Genomic DNA, 25,734 nt, shown 5'->3' with positions numbered 1-25,734 from the left:
TAACTTTAATGTGAATTTACCAAACTATTAACAAAACTGATGTGGCCAAGTAAGTGAGTGTTTTAGCCTGAGCGTTCATCCACATTCCAGAGGGAAATTGGCAAAAACTGCAACAGCTGCTGTCAGGTTCTTTGTTCCTCTGTTCTAGGAGGTGGCAGAGGGACTTGAGCAGCTGTAGGTTTTTTTTTTCTTCTCCCTAATTATGCTGTTCTTTGTTAGGAAAGTCTTCAAGAACATGCATCTAAAGTGCATTCTACCTCTTCCTCATCCTGCTCAAATGTTCCACTAAAACCTTTTTAAAGTCACATGTAAACATAAAAAGTCAATCTCCTCTAAGGTGGAGGTAGCTGCAGACTTTGTCTACAGTGAATCTTAAAGACTATTTATTAATCCATTTTGAGTGATTAAATGGTGCATGTGTGTGCAGACTAGGAAACAAAGTGCTTTTCCCTTAAATGCAGTAAAAATACACACAATCTACAGCTTGTTGCATAGCTTCAGCAACCATACTGCTCCCTAATGTCTATCCTTGGTTTTTCCACATAGGGTTCATGCAGAACCAGGGTATTTTTGGCACAAGATAGAAACCAGCTGTATTTTATGTAATTTTATGCATGCCTTCAGCATTGACGTATATGATGAGACTGATGGAGTATGTCTTGCATCATGGCAACTCCCTTTCTTGGTGTGAGTTTGGAGTCAACTAACAAGGTTCCTCAATGCTGTGTACTAGATATCACAGTCACCATCCAGGTCCTTCAGATGCACAATACAGTCAAACACCTGTAATGCTGTGGTTGATGCTCCTGAACACTGTGCACCTTATACAAGGGCTGGGTGATTTTTTTGTTTTTTGTTAAATTGTTTCATTTGAACTATTGTTTTAAAATGATTTTCAAACCTTAAAATTGCAATTGTTTTTGTACCAAATGATACAATTTAAACATCCGAGCAAACACCTTAGAATAATCAGCTGGTGTGTGCACATTGGAGATCCATCAGCCCCTGAGCCTGCTGTCAATGCAGAGAAGCAACTGAGATGCCAAGGGTGGGGATTGGGGAAGAAAATGGGGCAGCAAGGTGAACTGGCACGCCTCTCAGTTTGGATGGGGATGTGCTGAAGCTGAATGGAGCCTGCGGGATAGTGACATGTAAAGCTCTTGTGGACTAGTGTGACTTTGAAACAAGAAGCTGACAGTACAAGTCACTTAAAATAAAAGGAAAAAGTAAAGGACCGGAGTGAGAACGTCTCCCATGCCTGTACCAATAGTAGGGTTATAAATAGATATTGACTATGTTATTGCTTTGTTGAGTATTTTTGTTGGTTGCACTTGGGAATTGGCATTACAGTATTAATACAAAGAATATGAAGAGTGGCACTATCCGTATGAATTTGTTTGTTCCAGAAAAAGACTGCAATGTGAAGTTGGCTGTGTGAAATTGGTTTAGGAAAGAAAGAACAAATGTAGAACAAACTAAATTAAAATCCAAAGTTTACAGAAAGGCGATAGCCGTTAAAAATACAAATACATCCAGTTTATTTCAGCGCTTAAACAGCAGAATGGAACCTGTGTGAAAAAGCATGGGACAAAGATAGTCTGCCCCCAACCAACAGACCCTCAGCATTCTGCCCCCTGCTTCAGCATGGACTGCACAGGATTTCGTTAGGAGCAAAGTGTGCCTTGTCTGGGGCCAGGGAAAGAATATGCTGGGGCTGTCCATAATGCCTTCTTAGCCTACAGCTGTGACTAGGCTATGGTAAAGAGAAGGGCGAGCAGGCTGCCAATAACAGGCGTCGGATGGCTATCAGAGTGCAGTTGGAGCAAAGCACTCCTCTACAGGTAACTCACTCCAGAGGCCTTTAGTTACAGCAGAGAGAACAAGTTGGCTGGTATGCTCTGTAAGCTAAACTGTTTGTTTGAAGAAAAAGAAAAGTCACTTATGGGATAGTGGAATTTGTGTCTTAGGTATAGGGAAAAGCAAAAAAAGAAAGTTACAAAGAAGACTGCAAAGTTTAAGGAAAGGTCCCTGTAAGTGGAGTGAAAGGAATTTTGAGGCTACAGGGAGAAAGAATGCGAGCTACAGATGTGAAAACAAACTATAAAGTGAAAAAAGCAATTAAAACACTGAATGCAGCAGTTTAAGATTGAAATAAGCAATTAAGGTTGGAGAACCTTAACAAGCGAGACCACTAAAATGAAGCATTAAAATGTCACTTAAGCAATATGTGCTTCATCAGCAATAATTGAGTTCTCGTTAAGGAACTGGGTTGGAACAAAAACCTGCACATACTGTGGCACTCCAGGACCGACGTTGCCTACCCCTGGCATATGTAATTTACAGACCATCTTGTAATACCTCTATCTACCCCAGAGAGGGCGGTGTTGTGAAATCAAGAAAATAGCTATTTGTAAGTTGAGATTTTGTTTTAAATAAAGAGATTTAGGCAACAAAGTCACACACCTGGAGTCTTAGTGCCAGTAATTAATATTCAAGAATAGATCTAGAACTGTGAATTTGAATTTCAATATTCTGAATCGATAAGGCATTATTCTTAATATAAATATTAGAAATCTACAGCTTGTGATCCTTCACTGCTCACTACCAGAAGATTGTCCACTTTCTAAAATGTTTAAATATTAGTTCATCATTAATATGGAATTCAATATGGACTTGTGAAAAGAAATGAGATAATTACCCCAGTCCCACTGCAAGTGCTCCCCAATACCCCATTCCCTCATTCCCTATATCCTAACAATCCAGAAACCAACAAGCACTGTCGGCACCCTATTTTAATCAATTCTTTACTTATTTAAAATGTGAAACTTGAGACTCTGCATCCTCCCCATCTTCTTCCCTGAGCAGATAAACAGATAAAACTCTTAAGGATTGTTTCAAATTGAGCCCTGTGGTAGTTTTGCTGCAACAAACAGGCAGGACGAACATTAGAAAAAGCAACATTATTTTCACTCATTTTAGTACAACTCTAAAACTAAAGACAAAGTGTTAGTTTTACATAATTATACATAATGTTTTAAATGTCTTATTCTAAAATGTTTAAAGTTTGATAATGATTTTTTTCTTTCCTTATAGGCTAGGGACGTACAAGCTCGAGTATTAAAACGTGTTCAGCTTGAGCAACCTGATTCAGCTCCAGTCCAAAAGCAGTTAGCAGCAGAAATTTGTTCAGAGATTGCCAGACACTACACATCTCAAAGAGATTACGAGAAAGCCATCAGATTTTACAAAGAAGCACTTGTTTATTGTGAAACTGATAAAAAGGTTAGTTCAGCTGTTGATCTTTAAAACTGTGCCATTTCAAAAGGCTTTCTTTAGTGCAGCTGTACATAAATAATGACTACTTTGGGTCCACTGTAAAAATATCCTGTGGGCCATATTCATTATTTTGTTAAGAAAATGCAGTCAGTTTTGCTCAGAGTCGCCTGTTTTTTTTTTCTTATTAAAATATGAAGTGAAACAATTTAATTTCACAGTTCTTTGAAAAAAATATTCACTTTGTATTGAGTCATTACTTTTTAAGGAGACTGAGTTGTTAATATAGCTTCCAAAGAAAAGGTTTATGGTATTACAGTATAAAACACGTTGTTAGTTTTGTTTGCCTTAACAAAGCTTATAACATAAACACTTTTTCGTATGCCTTCTTTAAATTTAGCCTTCTGGTTTTGTTACTCCATGCAGTATATGAAAAAATGTTACATTTTTGTTAGCGATAATGAAAATGAATTTTGAAAACAAAGAAGAATCTAAAGGTTCAGATATTTCTGCAGTGGAAAATATTCACGGATTAGAGCCGTCAGTTTTATTGTACTGCATTTACAGTTGTGTCTTAAATGTAAACACTTCTCTGATTTTACTTGTTTATTTTTTGTTCAGGTGATGTTAGAACTTGCTCAGTTGTATTTAGCACAAGGTGAAATTGACGCCTGTCAGATACAATGTGAAATCCTCCTAAAAACTGATAAGGATAATGAAGCTGCGTCTATGGTTAGTAACCCCCGACACACACACACACACACACCCATCCTACCAGATTCACTTAACGAAAACACTCTTAAACTTTTTTTTTCTTCTCAAGATGATGGCTGACCTCATGTTTAGAAAGCAAGATTTTGAGCAAGCAGTATTTCACTTTCAGCAGCTCCTAGAACGCAAGCCAGGTAAACATCAAAAACATTGACTTATTTTAATAAATGGTTCTAAGAACAATAGGGTAAATTTTAATTTGTAAAATATTTAAATGACTAATTCATATCATAAACTTTTCTTTCAAGACAACTATCCAACCCTGTCACGTTTAATTGACATTTTAAGAAGAGCGGGGAAGTTGGAAGAGGTCCCCAGATTCTTGGAGATGGCAGAGAGATATTCCTCTAGAGCACGACTAGAGCCTGGGTTTAACTACTGTAAAGGACTCTATCTCTGGTATGTACATTATGGTTAATTGACCACTTGAAATCTTTGGATAGATGGAAATGAGTTGATGTGACTGAAATTAAAGCTCCACATTAAATTACACAAATTATTAATCCATCTGTATGTTTACTGATACCCATGAAAGAGCCGTCCCTTTATTCAGGCAAAGTCTGATGCAAGGAAAGCGTCTTCCCTGGATAGAACAGACACCATCATGCTATCCATCCATTCATTATCCAAACCTGCTTATCCAGAGTAGAGTTTCAGTGAAGCTGGAGCTTATCCCAGCAAGCATCAGGGCAGGAACAATCTCTAAACAGGGCACCAGCCCATCACAGGGTAATCTCACACACACACACACACACACACACACACTAGGGCCAATTTAGCAACACCAATTTACTTAACCTGCATATCTTTGGACTGTATAGGAAACACACTTGTGGACATGGAAAGAAGAAGCAGACTTCACACTGGGAGCACCTGGGACGTGAAGCCCAGTTTTCTTGTTATGAGACTGTGGTGCTACCACTGTGTCACCATACTGCCAGATGCCAGTTAATCACAGTAAATGCTGAGGCAAACGCCCACATTCAGTAATTATGGTTTAAACTAAACAAATAAATACCATGCTGTTTTGTTGTGGAAAGTGTGGGTTGCCCTTCTAAAATATAATCCCCATTCTGTGCAACAAGGTACCTTTTAGTGATGCATAGTGAGTACATGACTGTTGCTCTGCCCTTTTACTCTGGAAGCCCACAGTTTCACAGCCCACAACTCATACCAGTTAATGTGCCTCCAGGATCTGATGTCTCAAAATCAGTCGTCCAGTTCTTCTTGCTACTGGATTCCTTTTCTGTGGTGGAGTATAACTTGACCCCACAGCAGTGGTACACCCCTACTTCTGGAACTACGAGCTCGCACCCAATCAGCTGTGTTGAGGTGACCCTACACCTTAGGGGACATCTCCCCTAAACCCATCATACCTGATGGCCAGAGCAATAAGAAAGACAGCAGAGCAAGTGTTCTCAATTTATTTATCCATTAATATATAATAGTGTGCCCTCCATAATGTCTGGGACAAAGACACGTTTTTCAGTGATTTACCCCTCTGCTTCGCAGTTTAAAATTGCAAATCAAACAATTCAGATGTGTTTAAAGTGCACATTGCAGACTTTAATTTAATTTCAGTCACACCATGTGGAAATACCAACACTTTTTATACATGGTCCCCCCATTTCAGGGCACTGTAATGTTTGGGATAATTGTGTTACATTGCTTCATAAGACCCCTTGGCTTTCTTCTGCTCTTTGGAGTCTGTAGTTGCCATTATTTAAAGAAAAGAAAAGCTGTGCAAATGAAAGTCAAAGTAGCAGTTATAAGGCTGAAAAACAAGCGTAAAAATATTAAGAGACATCAGTAAAACCTTAGGATGACCGGTCTACTGTCTGGCATATATCATTAAGAAAAAAGAACACACTGGTGAGCTCAGTAATCACAAAGGGACTGGTAGGCCAAGGAAGACATCCACTGCTGATGACAAAAGAGTCCTCACTCTGGTAAAGAAAAAGCCCCAAAGTGTCTGTGCAACAGATCAGAAATATTCTTCAGAAGGCCGATGTGGATGCGCCAGGAGGCGATTATCCACACATTACTTTATGAACAGAAATACAGAGGGCACACTGCAAAATGCAAACTACTAATTAACCAAAAAAAAACAGGATGGCCCCATTACAGTTTACAAAAAAGGACTTAAAAGAGCCTGCAGAATTCTGGAAAAAGGTCTTGTGGGCAGATGACACAAAGATGAACCTGATCAGAGTGATGGCAAGTGCAAAGTGTAGAGATGAAAAGGAACTGATCTGTTAAACATGATCTGTTAAACATGATGGTGGGGGTGTTATGGCTTGGGTATGTATGGCTGCCACAGGTCCTGGCACACTTCTCTTTACTGATGATGGAATTGCTGACGCCACTCGCACAATGAATGCCAAGGTGTTGAGAAACATTTGATCTGCTCAAATCCAATAAATTCCTCCAAACTCATTGGACGGCGCTTCATTGTACAACAAGATAATGATCTGTGTTGCCTTGGCAGTATGTTTGAGAAGTTTTTCAAAGCTAAAAATGGAAAATTCTTGAATGGCCAAGCCAGTCACCCAATTTAAATCCAATTGAGCAGGCCTTCCATATGCTGAAGAAAAAACTTAAGGGGACATGCTCTCAAAACAAGCAGGAGCTGAATAGGGCTGCATTAGAGGCTTGGCAGAGCATCACCAGAGAAGATTTTCTGTGAATCGTAAACTCCAAGTAGTCTTTGCATGCATTGGATATGCAAGAAAGTATTAAAAATGACTGCTTTAATAGACCTGCCATTGCTGTGTTGCAAACATTATTGTGCCCTGAAATATGGGGACCATGTAGAAAAAGTGTCATTTCTACATGGTGGGACCAAAATGTATGCAAATTTCCTTCAACTTTAATCATGTGTGAATTGTTTGATTTGTAATGTTACACTGTGGAGCAGAAGGGTAAATCAAGGAAAAATGTTTCTCTGTCCCAAAAATTATGGAGGGCACTGTATATTATGCCAAAGTAGAAGCAAAATAGGCGCAACAGATTATTCTTTATTCTTGCCTCTAATTTAGCAACATTCCTCATCCAATTAAAACATGTTTCATAAAGATTAAGTACATTTTTAATTTGATAAACAACCTTTTTTCTCAGAGACTTAAATAGTGACCTGACATTTTATGCAGTTTAAATCAAATTGATGAAACGGCAAGATTTGGTATGTTTGATTAAACTTGGTAATTTCACAACTGCTCAGCTGAAGCGGAGCTCTGAATGCATGCATTTTCTCTTCATCGTACATTAATGCTGGCACCTGCTCAGTTCTGCACATACACACAGTGAAATTCCCACATTGACCCAGTTTTACCTGGCAAGGTAAAATCTCTTAGCTCCCCCTTAATTAATATTGTTTAAATGCTAATTGGTTATGAGAGAAATTGTATTGTAGAGAATATGTAATTGTATTAGCAAAGTTGAAACCTGTCATTGTGTTCAATAAAGCTAATAAATTGTCTTTGGTTAAGAGGTCTGGGTTCAAAATGGCTTCAGCAAAACAATTTTCTCAAGAAATGTCTTCATTTCTATTGTTTTTTTATGTAGGTTATTCCATGTGACACATTAACACAAACCTGCAGGTTTAAAACAATAGTGTTCACTGAAGAGGTCAAACTGGATCTAACCAGGGTAGTAAATGAAGTGGAAGGCCCAGATGCACCACTGCTGAAGTTATAATCAGTCATAAAGATAGATTTTAAAATGATACAATCTGAAGAACCTACAACTCCAACAAGAGCATAATATTTTAAAATAATTCTCCTGAGATTCATCATCAGTCCTCTATTTTGGCAAGCAAGCTATTTCATATTTAGGGGGACTACAAGAAGAAGCTGCAACTCCTGAAGTTGATTTGTTTTTTTTTTAATTATATGTAGGCTTATATTTTGTAATCATAATGTACACATGGATTATGAATGTTAATGAATTTTATCAGGTAAATTGGAGTAAAGCCATTCACTGGATTTTGAAATTTTCTGCAAATATAATTGGAGAAAGTGAGGAAAACCGATATAGAGTTCAGGTTCTACTTTTGATTTTCTCTAAAACATTTTAAATTAACCATAGCTTGGGCATAAAATGCTTTGATATCTTGAAAAATAAAGCATCTTTGTCAACAGTCATCTCTTCTTGAAATTGGAAATAGGAGATCCCAATGCGGTGGTCTGGAAAGTAAAGGATTGACCAAAACTAAAAGTCAATCCCTCCAAGTTTAGAGCATCTCTCTATTATATAAAAAAAATCCTGGGATGAGACAAGACTTTTTCAGGGAGATAATTTCAAGTACCGCAAGACGAGACTTTGTGCCAAGAGATTTAACCATGCCCACGGTCCACTCACCTCGCATTTGAGTGAATGTTATTGTCAGATACAGCTCCTGTGCTCTGAGCTCTTATAAATTTTTACATTTTCCTCATTTTAATACAAGACATACAATCTATTCGCTTCCTTTGATGTAGTTCTTTTCTGGACAATAATTTTATACATTCTAGATGAAATGTCAATATCTAAGTGAATAGGAAAAGGGCAGTGCATCGAAAAGAGGCCCAAAAGTCGGAAACTTGTAGATCATCTAATTTGTGTCCCCATCAGGGAAAATTAGTGTTTCTTCCCAATGAAGAGGCATATCCGCAAGAAATAAAGGATTTGTTGTTTGGTGAAAGTGAAATCCACAAACACTACAGGTAAAATATCCGAATCTACAATAATCTGTTTGCATTCGCATCATTCAATGCTCAAAACGTAGACTTACACGATTCAGGAACATACGCTATGAGAATCTGTGGTCCCGCAACAATTAAAGCTACTACAAGTTTAATTTCTCAAGAAACCACAATTCGGTCAGGTTTATATTTATGATGACGGAGAAGAGATGCAACTTATAATCGAAAGAGTTAAACGATCAGATGTATTAGAGAATTTACAGCCAATAATGGATACAAATCCATACGTCCAAAAGTATCACACTTTACACGAAATTTATCTGAAAAACACGGACAAAGAAGTTCTCTTGGATTTCTATATGAATCTGAAAGGTCATGTTTGCATATATAATAAACCAACATGTGACGAATTATCAGAGATAATAGTTTTGAAAGACAGGGATATCAAAGACAGATATTTGTGTTTATCCAAAAGCACAGCATAATTTGTCACAAGCAGCAGATCTGGGAAAAAACTAGCGCATAGGGCCTGCACAGGGGTTGGTGAGCGAAACGAGCAGCGGGCAGAGCCCCCTAGTTCAGTATAATATCGGTGGTAATACAGCCCTTTTACAGAGCTTCTGGATGAAGAATTACTCAAATATCTACCATTTTACGTTATTCAAATGTTTATTTCATGTTATAACACAATTGATGCCAGGCTTTACTAAAAGGTACTTCTGAATTCTCCCTCCTAGGTATCACAAAAAAGGAGTATTGGTCCCAGTACTGAACCCAGAGGGCTCCATATTTAACTTCAAATAGGCAATACTAGCATCAGACCCTTGAACATATTAAAAATATTGATAAATATGAACATAAAATTACCTGAAATCCAGAAATGAATGACAGAAAATGAATAGACAAATATAAACTAAAGGTGCCCAAGACAGTCCCAACATAATTATCAAGCCTTTGTAATAGAATGTTATAAAGAATCTTTATTTATATTAAAATTGAATTTATTACTTGGTGGAGCCTTAAAGGAATACTTCACCCAAAAATGATTTTTAATATGTTACTTACCCCATGTATGTACTTTGTAGTAGTGGCCATGATCAATTAACAGATTATGCAACACAAGTATTTTGATTTTTTTCCCCCTCCCATGGATGTTTTTCACCTAAATAAATGCATAATTAAATAGATAAATAAATACACACACACCAGAATGACTAAAAAGAAAATGAAAGGAAAACTTCTGATTTGGCAGTCTGTATCCTGCAGGGGGCATTAGCTCCCTTGTTGGAATGAGTTCTTTTGTAATTGCGGCATGTTACATAACCCGAAAACTATATACATATAATATAAAAAGGCAATACCCCTTCCTTAGTGATACGGCGGTAAGAATTCACATAGGAGAAATAACGTAGCTTTCTTTAATGACGGCTTACGCTCCATAACAGACAAAGGAAGCCAATGGCAAGAACCCAGTTCAGGAGTGGGGGCCCGATGTGTAGAGTCTGCCATTTTCGCCGCTGCATTGGAAGGATTTTCAGGATGGGATGACATTATCTCCCATCCGTTCTTCAGCTTCAAAGGTGTGCCGGGCAGCGTTCCAAGGCTTTATACTTTTTATTCATGTGCAGGCCCCCACTTAGGTAAATCATGCATTTCCAAACAAGGCAAATAAAAGGATACAGTTTCATATGACTTTGATTCACAAAAATAGTACAGTGATCCATCCTCCATCGCAGGGGTTGCGTTCCAGAATCCCCCGCGAAAGGTGAAAATCCGCAAAGTAAAAACCATATGTTTATATGGTTATTTTTATATTGTCACGCTTGGGTCACAGATTTGCACAGAAGCACAGGAGGTTGTAGAGAGACAGGAACTTTATTCAAACACTGCAAACAAACATTTGTCTCTTTTTCAAAAGTTTAAAACATGCTCCATGACAAGACAGAGATGACAGTTCTGTCTCACAATTAAAAGAATACAAATATATATTCCTCTTCAAAGGAGTGTGCATCAGGAGCAGAGAATGTCAGTGAGAGAGAAAAAGGCAAACAATGAAAAACCGATAGGTGCTGTTTGGGCTTTTAAGTATGTGAAGCACCCTGTGGGAAGCATATCGCTTGACAACGCAGCCGCAAGTAAGCCCAGCAAGGAAGAGAGCAATGTGAAGGTAGTCTTTCAGCATTTTTTAGACGAGTGTCCGTATCCTCTAGGGGTGCGAACAGCCCCCCTGCTCACACCTCCTCCGTCAGGAGCAGAGAATGTCAGTGATAGAGAGAGAGAAAAGCAAACAATCAAAAATAAATAGGTGCTGTTTGGGCTTTTAAGTATGTGAAGCACCGTGTGGGAAGCATAACACGCAACATAGCAGCCACAAGTAAGCCCAGCAAGGAAGGGAGCAATGTGAAGGTAGTCTTTCAGCCTTTTTTGAGGAGCGTACGTATCCTCTAGGGGTGCGAACAGCCCCCTTGCTAACAATATATTTGAGGAGTTTTATTTAATATGTAATACGTACTCTGATTGGGTAGCTTCTCAGCCATCTGCCAATAGCGTCCCTTGTATGAAATCAACTGGGCAAACCAACTGAGGAAGCATGTACCAGAAATTAAAAGACCCATTGTCCACTGAAACCCACGAACCAGCGAAAAATACACGATATATATTTAAATATGATTACATATAAAATCCGTGATAGAGTGAAGCTGCGAAAGTCGAAGCGCAATATAGCAAGGGATTACTGTATACAATGGTCATCATTCTGACTGCCCATTTCGCAGTTGTCCCTAACTGTCTTCTCTTATAATGTTTGCCTAGCAGTTCTTATATGGTGAACCCCTGTGCTAAATCTGGCTTTGTGTCAACTGTGCATGTGAGTAGAAACAGATTTATAAAATATTTTTGTACGGAGCACAGTGACATATTAAACATATACACTTATTACACAGTCACAGTCCTAGTGAGGCATTATGTGGGTGCATTGCTGTTAGTATAAAAGAGTACCTGTAGTGTTTCTTGACACATTTCTGCTGAAAGTCCCAGGTGTTAGTCTGTCATAGAGGGATGTGCAGCATTGTTCATAATGGCACTCAGTTTTGTTTCATTTTTTCCTTCGCTACTACCTCCAGAGAGTCCAAAGGGTGTCCCATAAATGAGCCTGCTCTTTTAATTAGCTTGTTGATTCGGTGGGCCTCTCGTGAAGTGATATTACCAGCCCAGCACACCACAGCATTGAAAATTGCAGGGCCCATCACAGAGTTGTAGAAGATATGAAGGATGTCATTTTCCACTTTAAAGGAATGCAGTCTCCTAAGGAAGCCTGCTCTGCCCTTTCTTCTATAGTTACGAGACCAGTCCAGTGTGTCATTGATGTAGACTCCCCAGGTGCTTGTAGCAGTGCACCATTTCTGTATCCACTCCTTGAGTAGTGACTGTACATAGAGGCCCTTTGGTGCATCGAAGGTCAATAACCAGTTCCTTGGTTTTGTTAAGCTGGAGACAATTCTTTCTGCACCAAGAAACAAACTTCTAAACTTGATACCTATAATCTGTCTCACCCCCCTTATCAATTTAACCCATAAGTACAGAATCCTCTTGATAGTTTCTGCAAGTGACATGACTTTTAGTTCTGCTATGTGATAAACTTGTTTCTGTTGATTCTGCATGAAACATGAGATTAAAAATTGTTCACAGTCACCATTACAAAGTACATAGGGTAACATAAAAAAAAGAAACTATTTGGTTGGAGTATTCCTTTAAGACTCTAATTTTAAGAATCCTATTATAGACATGTTTGTACATATGTTTTTGTGGTATTTCTACTTATTTTTATTTCTTTATTTGAACTGTGTTAAGTCAGTGTGTAGAGTGTTGCTGCAACTTGGTAACAAGAAGTGTTAGGTATAAAATTTCAATTGCAAATAGTTTAGGAAATAGGAGAAAATAAAATTTTATATCTGAATACAATTAGATATATTTTCATTATGTGTTGTTATTGTGGGGAGTGCCTTCTGGAAGGCATTCAGGAATGGAAAACCTTGTCAAGGATGTCCATTTTCACATCTAGGTGAATGTTAGCTACCACTATTCTAGTTTATACCTTATCAGACAGTTGCTGCTAAACTGGGCATTGTAAGCTAATAGTATGATGACATTTGGTTTACTTTTAATATCTAACACAGTCAATTTAAAGAGTACAAAGATAAACTATGAATACTTTGCATCAAACTAAAGCATTGTGACTGTGTATCTAAAACAGACTTCACTTAGTAAATGGAGATTCCTTTTCTTTGTACTTGTGTCATAACCTATGTTCCTTTCTAGTTGCATTTGAAATTTACCCTACAACAATGTAAAAGATTTGATTTAAAGACCTCCGCTACATTTTAAAAGCTTTATATGTAGTACATCATTAATGCATACCTTGTTGAGAATCTGAATTTCTGTTTGCTGCAGTTTTTAGGTACAGGTAATGTTGAGCCAGCCAAGATTTAAATGTGTCTTCACTTGGATAATCAGTAAAACCTCAGGGGACAAGAAGATAATAGGAGAAGGTACATCAATAAGGGCAGGATGGCACTTTTTTCTTCAACTAATCTATCTGGCATTTTCACAGCTTCATTAAAGCTCCTTCTCCTGCTTTTGCCTCCCAACAGCTACAAAACTTGCTGTGCTCAGTGCTGTCCCACTTGGTTTCTTTCTGTCTTCAAAACAAGAAAATACATCCTAAATACAGATTTTCTAAGGAAAATTTTTAAGATAGTATTTAATTAGTACTTGTTAACATATGCTGATACAAAAACTGAGGGAGATGTTAAATACTAGGGTTCTATTCACATGTAGTATTTTAGGTGCAGTTACTAATATTGCAGCTGCATTTCACTTTAGAGCTGCATTTTCCTCCACTTTTTGTTAACAGAATCATATGTACTTCACCACTGCTTGATTCTCTCAACTAGGAAAATTAAATTTTTCACCTATGAAAATTGCATTTTAACAAAAAACAGTATAATTTACCAATGTACAATATATAACTCTACATATACTCTTTGAATACATATAAAATATTTCAGCAGTTATATTGTGGTATATTAAAGCAATAATGTTATTTAATATTCCTTACATAATTTAGCTAATAGATGAAATGAGGCTAAAAACCTCTTAAACAAAATTAAGTAATGATATACTATTATTCACGATATGGAATGTGAAAGTTTTAAAATATTCTATTTGAAAAAAACAAACTGCAAATGTTTTAAAATTTATTTGTCAGCTAGCTTTTTTAAAAATTCACCCGTCAACAAAATTTAACTTATCAACTATGTCTGTTATTTTATTAGAAAATGGTTTAGTTATTTAGAATTCTTTGTGTTGTTTAAGATGATTATGATTTCAATGTTATGTTAAAGGCCATTAATAACCTTTCACTGCAGCATGTCCTTCATTTTAAATCGATTTGTTGTTTCCTTGTACAGGTACACTGGTGAACCCAATGATGGACTCAGACATTTCAATAAGGCCAGAAAGGACAATGACTGGGGTCAGAATGCAGTGTATAATATGATTGAGATCTGTCTGAATCCAGATAACAATACAATGGGAGGAGAGGTTTTTGAAAATCTTGATGGAGACATAGGGTGAGTTTGTATAGAATAAAGTCATATACCCATTGTGAATAATATAAATATAAAGCTGTCGTCCCAAATAATCCATATCTGTGTTATCAAGAAATACATGCAGATATCATTAAATGGCAGAGAGAAAGCAGTATAAATGAAATATTTCAAATTACTCCAAAATGTACATTTTACTAAGGAATTGACTGCCACAATGAAAATGTATGTGTGCCATTATTTGAGTGCTTGAAACACTGTTTGGATGTTCTGTATGTGTATTTCATCACTGTTAAGTCAGGCAGAAAATATGGCACCAAAAAGAAAAGTCCATTTAGGCAGTATACTGAAAGCAACACAGTTATAGCACAAGTCGTTTTTACATCTGTTCAGTTTGCTCAGTGGTGAATCGCATAAGACTAAGGCATCCTGCAAAACCTCTCAAACCAGGGACAGAAGGCCTCAAACAAATTTCAATAGTTAGATTCATTAACCAGCTGTAAAATGCAGTTCAGTCTGAAGAACGGAAACAAAAAATCAGACCTGTTTGCAAAAATGTCAGCAGGGGACATGCTTGTCCTCTGCTTTGTGGAAGGTAAGGGCTTTAGAGAACCTGTGAGCTACACTGAGCCAGAGTATGAAGCACACATGTATGCGAACATCTTTTACTTTGTAGCGACTGATAGTTAGGTTTCAGCAACATATTAGTTGAGCAATTTCTTTTTCTTTGGTTTTATTCTTGAATAAAAGCATACTTGTTATTTTAGACATTTTGTGAAAGTGTTTATTAGATATTTGGACTTCAGTCTTCATACATCCTATACTTTACATCAACACTATGTCATTATTATTATTACAACATATGAAAACATTTTCTGTTTTAGCTGTGTGTTCAGCATTTCTTGCCTCGCATTTCCTCTGTCATTGTATATTTACACAGATCTTTGTAGACACAGAACACACAAGAAGTTTATGTAGTTCAAATCACAGTATTTCCTATATAATTCCTTACAAATGCATTGCCAGATAAAGACTTCAACACAGACTTCAGCTGTGAGTATTGTAGTAGGGGGATGCCTTCATCTGACTGAATGGGGTTGGGGGGTAGCAGGCTGCTAAATAAACACGGGTTATTAGTGCATTGATAAGGAGCTATGAGCTTCTTGACATATTTCAGGAAAATTTAAGGAGGTTGGGGACAACAAAAAAATGGTAATCTTCAGGGATTCTAGTGTTATTGTGTAGCCTTTGTCAGAATTCCTCAAATCTCATAGACTTAGCACTAAGGTATTGTACTTTAAATTCTCCCCACCTTCCTTTCTACATCTGTAACCTCAGGCAATTGCATAGAGTGAAAGTCAAGCAGGAGTTAAGTTAAAATTTAAATAATGTATTATTAATAATAATAATAAGTACAAGTGAACACTGGCAACCATACAACCTGATAAATGCTGATATGTAGTTTCAGGCAGCACAAAGACTTGCAGTTTAAATGTCTCTAGCTAAGTCATCATTTTCTAGCTTTCTTCAGGACAGGCCGCATGCCTGTCTCAAAATGGCTGCAGAGCTGTGCTTCTCAGTGTGGTCGTCTTTTCAATCCAAGGTTTGTGAGATGCTCCTTCATCATGATTGTGTGTGTGAGAGGGAGGGAGGGGTAAAGCAACCAAATTTATACATTCTCTGTTCAAATCTAGTTCAAACGACCAGTAGGGCATCATGGTACAGAATGGCCTCTATTTCAAAACCAAACAGCCAACTTTAGACCAACAGAATTCTGGTGCGACACATCCCCCTGTTACTGGCTTATTTTCACACCTGCTACCAAAAACCATTTGTTGAGTGATTATCAGCTAGGTAGTTTGGCTTTCCTGTGATGGTTGACTGAGAGAGTCCTGCAGAGAATCACTTGCCAGGCTGGTTTTAGGCACTTCCCCCAACCCTCTCATTATATTCATTTCCTGAGTCAGTCCTAAAGACTCTTGGATTAGACATGAAAGCATATCAGTGAAATAAAACACTGATATTACATTTGCTTTGTCTGACTTAAAAATGAAGATATACAAAATATTTATCAACTTATATACAAAATTTCACACCACAACACTGTACCCCTGATAAATCTTTTGTACAATGCCTTTATGATATAATAAACAGTCTGTTACAGTGATTGCTTTTCCTTTGTTCAAAATTGTGTGTGACCATTTGTTCATTAAATATCTTCTTTAATTCAAAGACAATCTGAAGAACTTGGATATGCTCCTGAACACTTTTATCCGGTTTGCTTCATCAGTTTCTTTACCCTTTTGCAGTCTTCAAATGTCATCAGATCTGGTGATTCAAAATGAGACAAGTCCACATCTACACCTAAACTAGCCCACTGCCATTTTAAGTCTATGGTGTGAATTATTTTCTTAATGTATGCTGGTTTTGTGTCTAACTGCTAAATTAGACCAGTGTATCAAACTATTCATTAAAAGCATATGCAGCGGTACTATTAACATCAAAATTTGAAAGGTAACATACTACAGGTGCCAGTTCCAACCACCTCTGTCCAAGTAAGAGCACATGTGCCTCTGTATAAACTGTTCACAAACCAAGATTTGTGGCCACTTTTTACACATTAAGGGATGACTTAATTGCCTTCTGTGCTTTTCCACCCATGGTGTAACTCTTGACTGCCATCAGCCTTTACCAGTATAGGCTGGCATTGCCACTATTAGACATCATAGCTATGCAGCCCTCATCATTCTCCCTGTAGAATTGTTTGATCACCACATACATAATAACTGTGCTAAACACTTCAGTTCAGAATTGGCCCACAAGTCCTGTGCTTGTACCAGAGCTGACAACTGCAGCAGGGCTTCCTTGTTTTCCAAATTAGACTATACTTAAACATCAGAGCCCACGTGCTAGTGCCACTCTGTTCCAATGTTCTAGTTGTAACCCGGTCTCCTGCATATATTTTACTCTGTCTGTTGCCTTCACTATTTATTACCTGCACTAGCTCAAAGTCCATTAAAACTCAAAATAGAAGTGGCACTGTTGCAAAAGTTCACAAAATGGAAACAGTTAGAAATAACCATTTACTCTTTTCCTCTTTTCCTGTGCTTTCTATTTTTTTTTTTTCAATACCTTTGTGTCCACTTTTTTATTGTATGGTAACTGCTACCTGAAAATGTGGGCTAAAACCTCTCCAAAATCCAAGTGCCAAATCCAGCATCTCTCAGAACTTAAACATTCACAAAACATTCCACTTTTACTTTCAACCACTTTGCTATTTTTTTTCTCATACTGATCTTCCTTATTACCAATAATTCAAGATAGTAAACCTCTTATAACAGTAGATGTCTTCTTTATACCTGATCTCTGTGTTCCTGCTTTTAATCCTTCCAGCCCCCTTCAACTTTGTGGCATGCTCAGCTTAGCTTCTGCTTTCTCTACTGGTACTGCAGGTTTCCATTTCCTAGCCTTCTTGCTAAACTGGTTTTAGGCACTTACCCCAACCTTGTCATAAAATTCACTTCCTGAGTCAGTCGTAAAGACTCTTGGATTAGACATGAAAGCATATCATTGAAATAAACACTAATAATAATTACATTTGCTTTGTCTGACTTATAAATAAAGACATACAAAATATTTATCAACTTATATACAAAATGTCACACCACAACAGCTACATCCTCTTAAAAGGAAAAACATCATGCAAAACTATGTTAATCACTTATTTGTAGGACCTTCATGTTTTGGCAGAAAAAAAGAAATTGTTATCTAGATCAGTTGTTCCCAAATGTAGTCCTGGAACCCACTGAGTCTAAAGGTTAATTTCACAACCAGTTTCACAATCAGAAAAGTCTCTTTAACTCTTAATTGTTCAAACTTAATTGACTTTTTTCTCTTCTCATATTCTGGATTCAGAAAAACACTGCTGTGGCAATGTGATTTTTATATTTATAAGATATTTAGAAACATTTCTGTTTTTGCTATACCTTTAAATGTTTTACTTTGTTTAATATGAAAATGCTATTTTCATATTAAATAGCCATTTTTTGTGTAGTTTCCACCCTTAATTGTATCCCAATAAAAACAAAAACAAGCAGAGCAGATACACGGGCAAACAACATTGAATGCTGAAAGGCTGCATCTACTTCAGCATCAAACCCACCAATGTGCTCATTAGTAAATAATGAGTTAAAAAAGCAGAAGACCTGGAAAAGCAAAATGAAAATCATGATTATGATAAAAATCTCACAAACCAAGTTAAAGGAAAAAAAAACAGTAAATTACTTCCATGTAACATACTAAGAGACAGGACATTCCACGTGCCTACCCAGATGGGCCGCTTCAAATTGGGACCCAAGTGCTGCTGTGCAGCGGGTGACGCCTCAGCACCACACCAGTTCTAATCCCCAACAAGCCTGACCCTATCAGCTTTCTGATGATTTTGACTCTTCCAGGGAATGGGGCTCCCGAGGGCTTTCCCCCATCCCCTTCATAATGCGAGTAGCCTTCCTATGGGCAGCTGCAGCAGAGCTACTCCCACGGAGAGCAGAAAGGAGTCCTGCCTGTCATCTCAGAGCTGCATGAAATTTTTTTTTCGGTGAGTGGAGTGCCAGTCCTGCCACCAACCCCCATGTTTTCCCTGCAAGTTGGAGGACCATTTGCAGGACCAGATGCAGTTTAACGTCATACCCAGGACAAGTACTGTGTCTCTTCGGAGAATGCATGGGTATCGCTGGTTGACTTTGTGTCGAATGAGCGGTTGTTCACAGGGTCCCAAATGAGGCACATTTTCTTCATTGTGAGGGAGCGTCAGTTACAGCACTACTGCCATGTGGTGTGATTCCCTGATGGTGATTTGGCTCACAGGATCCTCATTGTTGAGGACCAGAGTGGCTGGACAAGGCCAAGAGGATACCCACGTAACACCTGGCTGTGGCACTGTGGCAGATAGATGGTTGTTTCCAGAGGGTGGGACTGGGCTGCGTGTCTGTCTGGGGGGTTGCCAACCGGGATTCCGAGTTGTTTTGTCATGTAGTGGGTGTGGTAACGCGCTATACCAGTGCATGCTCCCCAACGACCTGACCTAACTGAACATATAAAAATGCTTTGTACATTGTAATTAAAAATTGCCAAACTTAGTTTTGAAATTTATGCACTGAACCCAAAACAGAAACTGGCAAATAACAACCATCCTAATTAGGCTACCAGTCCAATGTTGGTTGTAACAAAAACCTGCAACCACATTAGGTCCCCAGGACTGAGTTTGTGAACTACTGATCTGGATTAAACATCTTTTCTTTAATTTGACAGTCATTTTCTATTGTGCTTACCAATTCAAGAATAATAGGATTAGGAAGTTACATTATAATGCTCCTCTTCTGATAATTGGCACTTGCAGAATGACTTCATCATAGGTCTAATTTTTCAAGATTTTCATCTGACAATAAATAATAAATAACTGCACTTGGACTGCTACCTGCAAAAAAAAAAAAAAAATGCTAGTTTTACAACCAAAAGTGATACACTGGTATAAGAACTGTTTCACAACCCAAACCCATTCAACATCATTATTAAGAATGAATTATCACAATAGCCATGTGTGAATTTCTACTTCTTTAAAAATAATAGTGTATTTTATCATAGCAACATATTTAAAGCTACTCTGCAACAAATGTGATGAGGTTATTTTACATTCTGCATGCATCTCCATGTTGGAGGAGAAGTGTTGTGAAAATGTAGTGCCCCCTGCTTCTGTCCGAGGATGAAAATGGAAGTGGCTTACTATGTTTTCACAATGGTGCACTTCAAGAATGTACTCCCCTACCCTGCATTTACCTCCAATACAGTATGCTTAACCTTTATGAACTACTCACTTATACAACTCTATGACTGGCCATTTTGAATCTGATTGATGTAGCTCATCAATACTTGCTTTTCTAGTTAGTTTTAACTGGAGACTAAGTAATCCTCATTGAGAACCCAAAAGAAATGTTCCTCCATTTATTGTAAAAATAAGTGCCTCAGTATAAGCTGTTGTTTCTCCAGTACTGATAACTTGGCATCACAAACACCTTCGCTGTCATCTCTGCTCAATCTGTAACTGAGTGGTGTTGGCCTTTGTCTAAAATATACCCATGTGCCTTTGTGAGTTGCTGTAGGGTATTTTCCATATCCTTTGAGCTCTCTGCTTAGAGAAGCAGTCTACTCTAAAGTCATCCCCTCCCCAATCCTTCACTGTTTCTCTGTGCTTTGCCCGTCTTCTACTGCTCTACAAGTTTTTTTTTTTTAATTCAGACTCCATTTCTCATCACCTTTCCTTATATATTTCTTCAAGTTTTTTTTTCCAATCTGTGTGCACCTAACAGTAAACAACCAAACTTTATTTACCAACTAATCTTTTCTTTTATCAGAGCTACTTACCTGTTTTTTTTCTATGCTTTATGTAACCTACAAAAACAAGAATGGTTTAAATTGTGAGATTATACTTCGCTTTTATGGATCACATGATTCTGGGTTTTCAGTGGTCACCTAGCATCCTGCTAATGTTAAACTACACAAAGAAGGCACCCAAATCCAGAAAAAAAACAGGCTGAAAATGATCTTGGCTATCTATTCCACTGGCTGTGCTACTGTATTTTCACATCTGTAAATATTACTGCATTTAAAATACAGCATAAACATAACATATAACATATTCATTAGAAAGTCAATAGGAATGAATTCAAAACTAATTATTTAAGTTTTAAAACAAAAGTGAATGAAAAGTCTACTGTATAATTATTTCCACAAATCTACTAGTTACCTTAAAGTAAATTCACTGATTTGTGGTATAATTTATTTCAAAAAGCATCATCTCTTGTCTGTATGTTATTCAACAAATAACTAAATTGGCTCCTAAGGTTACATTTAATACATTTGAACACATCTATTTTTACAGTTCCTGAATGTAAATTACAGTTGTAAAACATAAAAAAGACTAGTCAATGTATTCTGAGGAAGGCAGGTTTTCAGTGCTGTCAGTTTGTTAAGGAAAATTAAGTAAACAGTAGTGCATTTCATTATTGCCATATGGATTATAATGGGAAAAATATAACTAGCAAAGCTAAGACATAAATTCAGTTTTATCCAAAATGCATGATTACTTAAATATCTCTGTATTTGTTACAAAAATACTAAGTGTTTTTTTTGTCTAATTTTTCTTTTCAGGATTATGTTTTAAACAAGTGTGATTTAACATATCAAACAAGAGTGATTAAAACATATCAATTACTGTAAATCACTGATTTAATGGATGATGTAAAATATTTATTTATTATTTACTTATTTGACTGATGACTTTATCCAAGGTGACTTAAAACATTTGAGATACAATTGGTTACATTTCTTTAGTTTTTCCAGTTGGAGCACAAACAGGTTAAGAAACTTGCTTATGGCCATTCAGTGTCAGTAGCAGGATTTAAACCCACAACCTCAGGGTCTGAAGTCCAAATCTTTAACCACTATGCCACAAATGACTGTCAATGTTGGCCCTGTTAGGGTAAAACCATCTGCTAAGAAAATAAATGTAAATACTTTATTCACTTAGAGTGACCATACTTAAAATACAAATATAGAATAATAAATTGATATTTTAAAGAGTTAATGTGTTTATCTCTTGTTCTCTTAAAGGAATTCTTCTGAAAAGCAAGAATCTGAACAGTTAGCTGTAAGAACAGCAGAGAAACTTCTGAAAGAGCTAAAACCCCAGACTGTAGAGGGTCACGTTCAGCTACGCATTATGCAGAATTATTGCCTTCTGGCAACAAGGCAAAAGGCGAATGTTGAGAAAGCTCTGAATGTATTCTTAGAAATTGCAAATAGTGAGGTAGGAATATTCTTATCACCTCATACTAATACTGGTCTTGATTTACAGGCATGAATTTTTGTACCTATATATTTGAAAAGTAGCAGTTTCCTTGACGACTCTCTCTTCCACTCACATTACAAATACCATTTCTCTAAAATGTTATGGTACTGTAGGGTTGTATTATATATGTAACTGTGTGTATGCATTGTATAATTAACCAGTTTAACATCTAAGATTGACTAAAGCTCTCAAAGTACGACAGACCCTGACTCCTCTTGATTATGTTTGGGTAAGGTTGCTTGTAAAAGGAAGTGAGTTTGAATCAAAATATTTGGTAACACTGTATGTAGTAATGTAGTAATTAAAAATAATTAAGGAGGGCACATTATTAATCATCCTTTACTGTCCCACTTATAAAGGTTTGTTTTTAAATTAATCTGGTTTCAGAGTACTGCTGTTTCTGTGTATAATGTTGAGTGTGTGTTTAAAAAAAAGATACGTATCTAGGCATTGCAGTATAATTCTCCCTTCAATGAATGCCAAAAAACTCAGATGTATACTTGTTGAGAAAATAGCCTTCTAACATCATTATACTATGCTTACTTTCCTTCATTTTCTGAGTCTGATTCATTAAGTACAGAGTCATTGAAGAGTTTTTGATCATTTTTTGGTAACAACATTAGAACAATCCGGATGAGAACAGGCCTTTCAGTCCAACAAACCTCACCTGTCCTGTCCACTTAATTCTTCCAAAATAACATCAAGTTGAGATTTGAAGGCCCCTAAATTCCCACTGGCTACAACACTACTTGGTTACTTATTTAATGTATCTATGAATTTTGTGTGAAGAAAAGCTTCCTAATGTTTGTGTGTAATTTACCTTTAACAAGTTTTCAACTGCGTCCACGTGTTCTTTATGAACTCATTTTAAAGTAACAATCTTGATCCACTGGACTAATTCCCTTCATAATTTTAAACTTAAAACTTGTTTTGTTTAAACTCTAAAGGTTTAGCTCTTTTAATCTGTCCTTACAGTTCATCCTATTTAGCCCTTGAATCAGCCTAACCACTCTTCTCATCTCATAACTTGCCTAAAACAAGATGTGATAACATTCTGTCACAGAGCAAGTGAAGAGCATTGTATTATTACATCATGGCAACTGAATCACAACTTTACATGAGAGTATTTGTTAAGACTGTCAGAGTCTATTCCTATATAATCCTAGAATGCTAATCCATGTGAGGAATTAAACTCAGTCCTGTGTCACTGGCTACCACAAGAGCCCACAGCTTTAACAGATCAACCTCCACATTTGATGACTGGCAAGATGCTCTTATCTTGAATTACTTCATCTGTTTTGTCCAAATGTTTTCGTTATTGGGGGGCATTTTTTCCCCTCAGGTCCCAAGCATCTTCTTCTTGACCTATACAGTTACAGTTGTACATATATTAGGTGTTGACTTTTTTGTCAAGGTAACAGGATAGGTTTCCTTCAAATGAACATTACCATGCCATATTTTATATACATATTTTCTCCTTCCTTCAACACAGAAGAGAATGATATTGTAATTTACATCGCCAGCTTCTACCTGTTCAATCATAATGGCATTCATTTGAATATTGTAAGACTAATTATCAGCAGTCAGGGAGAGCAGGAACTGTAGCTGCAGCCTGTTCAAAATGAAGTAAAGAAGACACTGAGAAAGGATATAACTCTAGTTTGGCATCATAAAGTATAGTGGAGAGAAGAATGGTGGAGCCATAGACTGTGGTCATTTTTGTTCAGGTTTTCAACAGATTTATACTGTGCATTCCAAAAGAAGTGTCTCAGTAGCATTAACTCACATAACGAATAAGTGGAAGGAACTGAAGTGATCACTTTGCAGTTTACAGTCCAGTGCTTTGGTCAGTATGGTTTGTGGTTTCAAATTCAGCTATTGTGTGATTCTTACTTACCTAAAAGATGTACCAACTGTAATAACCCTTTGATCCAGTCTTGTAGTAAGAGAGTGCAACTTCTCATCTTGATATTGTTTGATTATAAACTCGGAAGATAAAGATGAATTTGAAATTGCTGCTTAGCTAATAATAAGCTTGTTAGCTTAACAGCAAAATGTCTTGTACTTATAAATAAACCTGTTAGTCTTGTGTCTCCTTGATAGACAACTTATGAACATTTGATACATTTGCGACTTTTTCAAAAATCTGTACTGTGTTTATTATTTGTTGCTGTGTCTCATACAGTATAAGCTTTGGTAAGAAACAAGTACTAAATAATTAAAATTGTAATCCATATTTCTAATTACATCTCGAGTTATGAACATCTAGCTGATACACTGAAGAAAAAAACACACCAGTGTATATATAGTAAATGTACACTTTAGCAGTAAAAAAAAAAAAAAAAAAAGCTGCAATGCAATTAATGATTAAAAATGATTTAAAAACTTTAAGGGCATGTATATTTACATTTAAGCAGTGTTTAATTGCCAGTGTTAGAGAAATGGTGAAAACTGCTATTTTTAATTAAACTTTATTTCAGATAAGTACATTACAGAAAAAAATACAGTAAACAAAATGACAGATTCTCAATTCTGAGAAGCATTGTATTTTGTTTTATACCATATGTATTAGAGATAAATATTTTTGTACATATTTTATTAAATTATGTATTTTAAAAGAAATGTTATTTATTTTGATATTTTTATGGACACTATTGTTTTATGGTTAGTAGTACTGACAGCAGTCCCAGCCTGGAGTCGTCTTGGGTTTGATGTGTCAAGCTTTGCACACCTGGATTTTCTCTCCAGATCCTCTCATGCATGGAGATTGTTGGTGGACTGCTGTTGTCAAGTCCAGGCTCTGGCTGGGCCACTCAGGATATTCTCAGAGTTGTCCCTAAACAATTCCTGTGTTATATTTGCTTTGTGCTTAGGGTCATTGTCCTTTTTGAAGGTGAACCTTCAAAAGTACTCTAAAGTAGGTTTTCATTACTGATATTTCTATACTTTATACCATCCAGCTTTCCCTCTACCTCAGTGAGTCTCCCAGTCCATGCCGCTGAAAAACAACCCTGCATCATGATGCTTCCACCACCATACTTCATCGTTGCAATGGTATTGCACAGGTGATGGCCTTGCTTCTGCCAGACATGATGCTAGGGAATCTTGTTTCTCATAGTCTGACAGTCTGTCTTTTAGGTGCCTTTTTACAAACTCCAAGCAGGCTTCCTTATGTCTTTTTTCTGTCTGGCCGCTCTGTCATAAAGTCCAGGTCATTAGAGTGTTTGTTGTCCTTTTGGAAATTCCTCCCATCTCTAGACAGGTTATCTGGAGCTCAGCCAGATTGTCATACGGTTCTTGATCACCTCTCTTACCATAGTCCTTGTCCCACAATTACTCAGTTTGGCCAGGTAGCCAGCTCTAGGAAGATTCATGTTTGTTTAGACTTTTTCTATTTACACTTGACGCTATCCTGTCTCCAAGCTCATGGCTTGGTTTCAGCTGAACTGGGAGCTTTCTATAGATAGCTGTGTACCTTTTCTAATCATATGCAGTC

The 25,734-nt window shown here is 37.0% G+C and overlaps 1 protein-coding gene across 1 annotated transcript in view; it reads left to right on the top strand.

Moving 5' to 3' along the window:
- Window positions 1–25,734, top strand: part of ttc21b (tetratricopeptide repeat domain 21B) — a 114,782-nt gene that overhangs the window by 78,485 nt on the left and 10,563 nt on the right. Inside the window, exons 20-25 of the mRNA XM_028806373.2 lie at window positions 3,094–3,282; window positions 3,895–4,005; window positions 4,097–4,178; window positions 4,293–4,443; window positions 14,195–14,356; window positions 22,001–22,196. Coding sequence (XP_028662206.1) covers window positions 3,094–3,282; window positions 3,895–4,005; window positions 4,097–4,178; window positions 4,293–4,443; window positions 14,195–14,356; window positions 22,001–22,196 — 891 coding nt within the window. The remainder of the gene's footprint in view (window positions 1–3,093; window positions 3,283–3,894; window positions 4,006–4,096; window positions 4,179–4,292; window positions 4,444–14,194; window positions 14,357–22,000; window positions 22,197–25,734) is intronic.

The sequence above is a fragment of the Erpetoichthys calabaricus genome, chromosome 8, assembly GCF_900747795.2.
Source record: "Erpetoichthys calabaricus chromosome 8, fErpCal1.3, whole genome shotgun sequence".
Taxonomy (NCBI): domain Eukaryota; kingdom Metazoa; phylum Chordata; class Cladistia; order Polypteriformes; family Polypteridae; genus Erpetoichthys; species Erpetoichthys calabaricus.
The sequence above is the reverse complement of the archived record's forward strand: the minus strand, read 5'-3'. Positions and strand labels throughout refer to the sequence as shown.